This window comes from Olea europaea, unplaced genomic scaffold (genome assembly GCF_002742605.1).
Source record: "Olea europaea var. sylvestris unplaced genomic scaffold, O_europaea_v1 scaffold1899, whole genome shotgun sequence".
Classification (NCBI taxonomy): domain Eukaryota; kingdom Viridiplantae; phylum Streptophyta; class Magnoliopsida; order Lamiales; family Oleaceae; genus Olea; species Olea europaea.
In genome coordinates, this window is record NW_019236796.1 from 1 (window position 1) to 2,102 (window position 2,102).

A 2,102-nucleotide genomic window follows, 5' to 3' on the forward strand; every position below is an offset into this window, starting at 1 on the left:
GGCTTCATTGGCTCCACCTCCTTCCGTTAAGTCCCTTCTAGGACCTCCCCCTTCTAATGGTTCTCCAATCTTGGAAAATCAGGGTAGAATTTCTGAAACTCCAAAGTCTTCTTCTCACTTGTTGTGCGTCCACTGTAAAGACTTTGGTCACATTTCTTCTAAATGTCCTAATCGAACCTTAGTCGTGGAAGAACGAAAGAATGTAATAGAGGAGCCGTTGGAAGATCTAGTCTATGAACTTAAACTTGAAGATTTTGATGACTTGGATGATAATGAGGACACTTTCTTAGGTGGAATCCAGACTCTTCTCAAAACTTTGGATACTATACCCCTTANAATATCCTGAGCCTAAGGTAATTAACATACATCTTTAACATCAAGAAATATTATTTTACAGGAAGAAAGGTTTTCAGAAGAACGTCAATATGCCTACCTTTCACATTGCAAAAACTTCAGATTTATGGCCGGTAAAAATAGGGAAGTTCGACCAAATGAAGACAACGATATACATAAGCGACAAAATGTGATATACGTTACCAGCTTCAAAAATTAGTGCTTATTGAGTTATTGTCGAACCTCTTTCGCTTTCTCTCTTTTCAATCATTTTCTCAGTCCTCACTTTCAGACAGATTTAACCATCGCTTATAAATGCCACAAGGTCGCAAGTCGCCTTACAAGATTAAAATTATATATTTCATGCATATCAAGCACATGCAAGTCTCTCTCCTTACAAGCCAAAAGGAGCCCTCTCTCTCACTATAGGATATCAGAAACAAAAGACAACTTTCCAAATTACAAGTACAAGACTACATGAAGTTACATAAGTTGGGAATAACAACAAACTTTCGGAGTAACAAAACTAATGAAAATTCAGTCAAAAAAAATCACAAAATATACCTGATCTTTTTCTAAAAGTGACTGCTGTAGTGTCTCCAAAGCATTTTCTTTGGGTACCAAGGAACGACGCAGCTCTTCAATGTTGTCCCGAAGTCTACATAACAGTAGCATTTTTATGTGATTAAGAGTAAAAAGGAATTTCAGAAGTCCATATATCCAACCAACAACGTTTTTGTTACTTTTTTCACTTGATAGAGACAGAAATCTTAAACAATATTGACAGAACCTTTTATAAGCACCAAAATATTTTGAAGAATAGATTTACTGCCAGCATCATTTGAATATTTTCACATAATTATCAGAAAAAGATAATCTAAAAATTCGAACGTACACAAAGCATAATGATATTATAGATAAATTTAAAATTTGCCGCAGCAGAATTCATTTCTTTCATAATGAACTATAATGCTGTATGATTTGATCTGTTTAAAAGAGCTATTCTGGCGACTATACTTATTGTTTGCACTTCGTAATTGTTGCCTTTCTACATCCATTGCTTTCAGAGCTTCATTAGCATTCTGACGTGTACGCTCCAGTTCTTGCTGCAATGCTGACAGCTGTGATGATGCGCGGTCAGCTTTCTCGTTAACTTCACGAAACTGGGTCTCAAGATCATCTTTTTCCTGAAAGAGCCCAAAAAACATTTGGCAAGGACATAAAGCATGTCATTTTCTACTAAAATTCAAATAGTGATCTCTTAAAGCCAATGTTTCCAATGTTCATTGCATTTTGTTAAAACCATTAGTGATTCATGGTTCAGAAAAAGAAAGATGCTAACAGCCCTATACTTGTCACTTCTAAATTTTATTTCACATATTTTAGTTAAGACCTGCAAATAAATAGGAAAGTGAAACATATTTAACTATGGGACTTCACCACCAAAAGCTTGCTCGAGCTCATAGGATGATGTACGCTGGTAACAAACTGTGTGATTGTAAGAGAGAGAGGATATAGAAGGAAGAGAAGGGGAGGGGGAGAGGGAGAGAGAGAGAGAGGGAGAGGGAGAGAGAGAGAGAGAGAATTTATTCGTTTATTCAATAGTCAAGTCTAATTGTTAAAAGCATCAACCCTCTTCAAATACGGCTTAACATAACATCTTTCAAGTACCTTCTAGATGGTATTTATGCAACCCATACCTCCAGGTTCTTATTGTAAACACACAATCTCCCTTTCCCTTGAAACTACCAGCTTGCAGCATCTCTCAC

At 36.4% G+C, this 2,102-nt stretch overlaps 1 protein-coding gene across 1 annotated transcript; it reads right to left on the minus strand.

The window, feature by feature from the left end:
* Positions 1 to 855: 855 nt before the first annotated feature.
* LOC111378911 (protein GRIP-like) lies at positions 856 to 1,823 on the minus strand. Its single transcript, XM_023002188.1, has 2 exons — positions 1,351 to 1,823; positions 856 to 991 (listed from the first exon to the last, which is right to left on the minus strand). Exons 1-2 carry the CDS (start codon positions 1,539 to 1,541, stop codon positions 871 to 873), a joined length of 312 nt encoding a protein of 103 aa, XP_022857956.1. The 5' UTR covers positions 1,542 to 1,823; the 3' UTR covers positions 856 to 870.
* Between the last annotated feature and the right edge of the window lie 279 nt (positions 1,824 to 2,102).

Bases quoted from the DNA above. Each gene is read 5' to 3' on its own strand.
- LOC111378911 (XM_023002188.1), bottom strand. From the start codon at position 1,541: ATGTTTTTTGGGCTCTTTCAGGAAAAAGATGATCTTGAGACCCAGTTT. The intron at 992-1,350 runs GTATAGTCGCCA...ACTGTTATGTAG, and splicing joins TTACGAAGTGCAAACAATAA to ACTTCGGGACAACATTGAAG.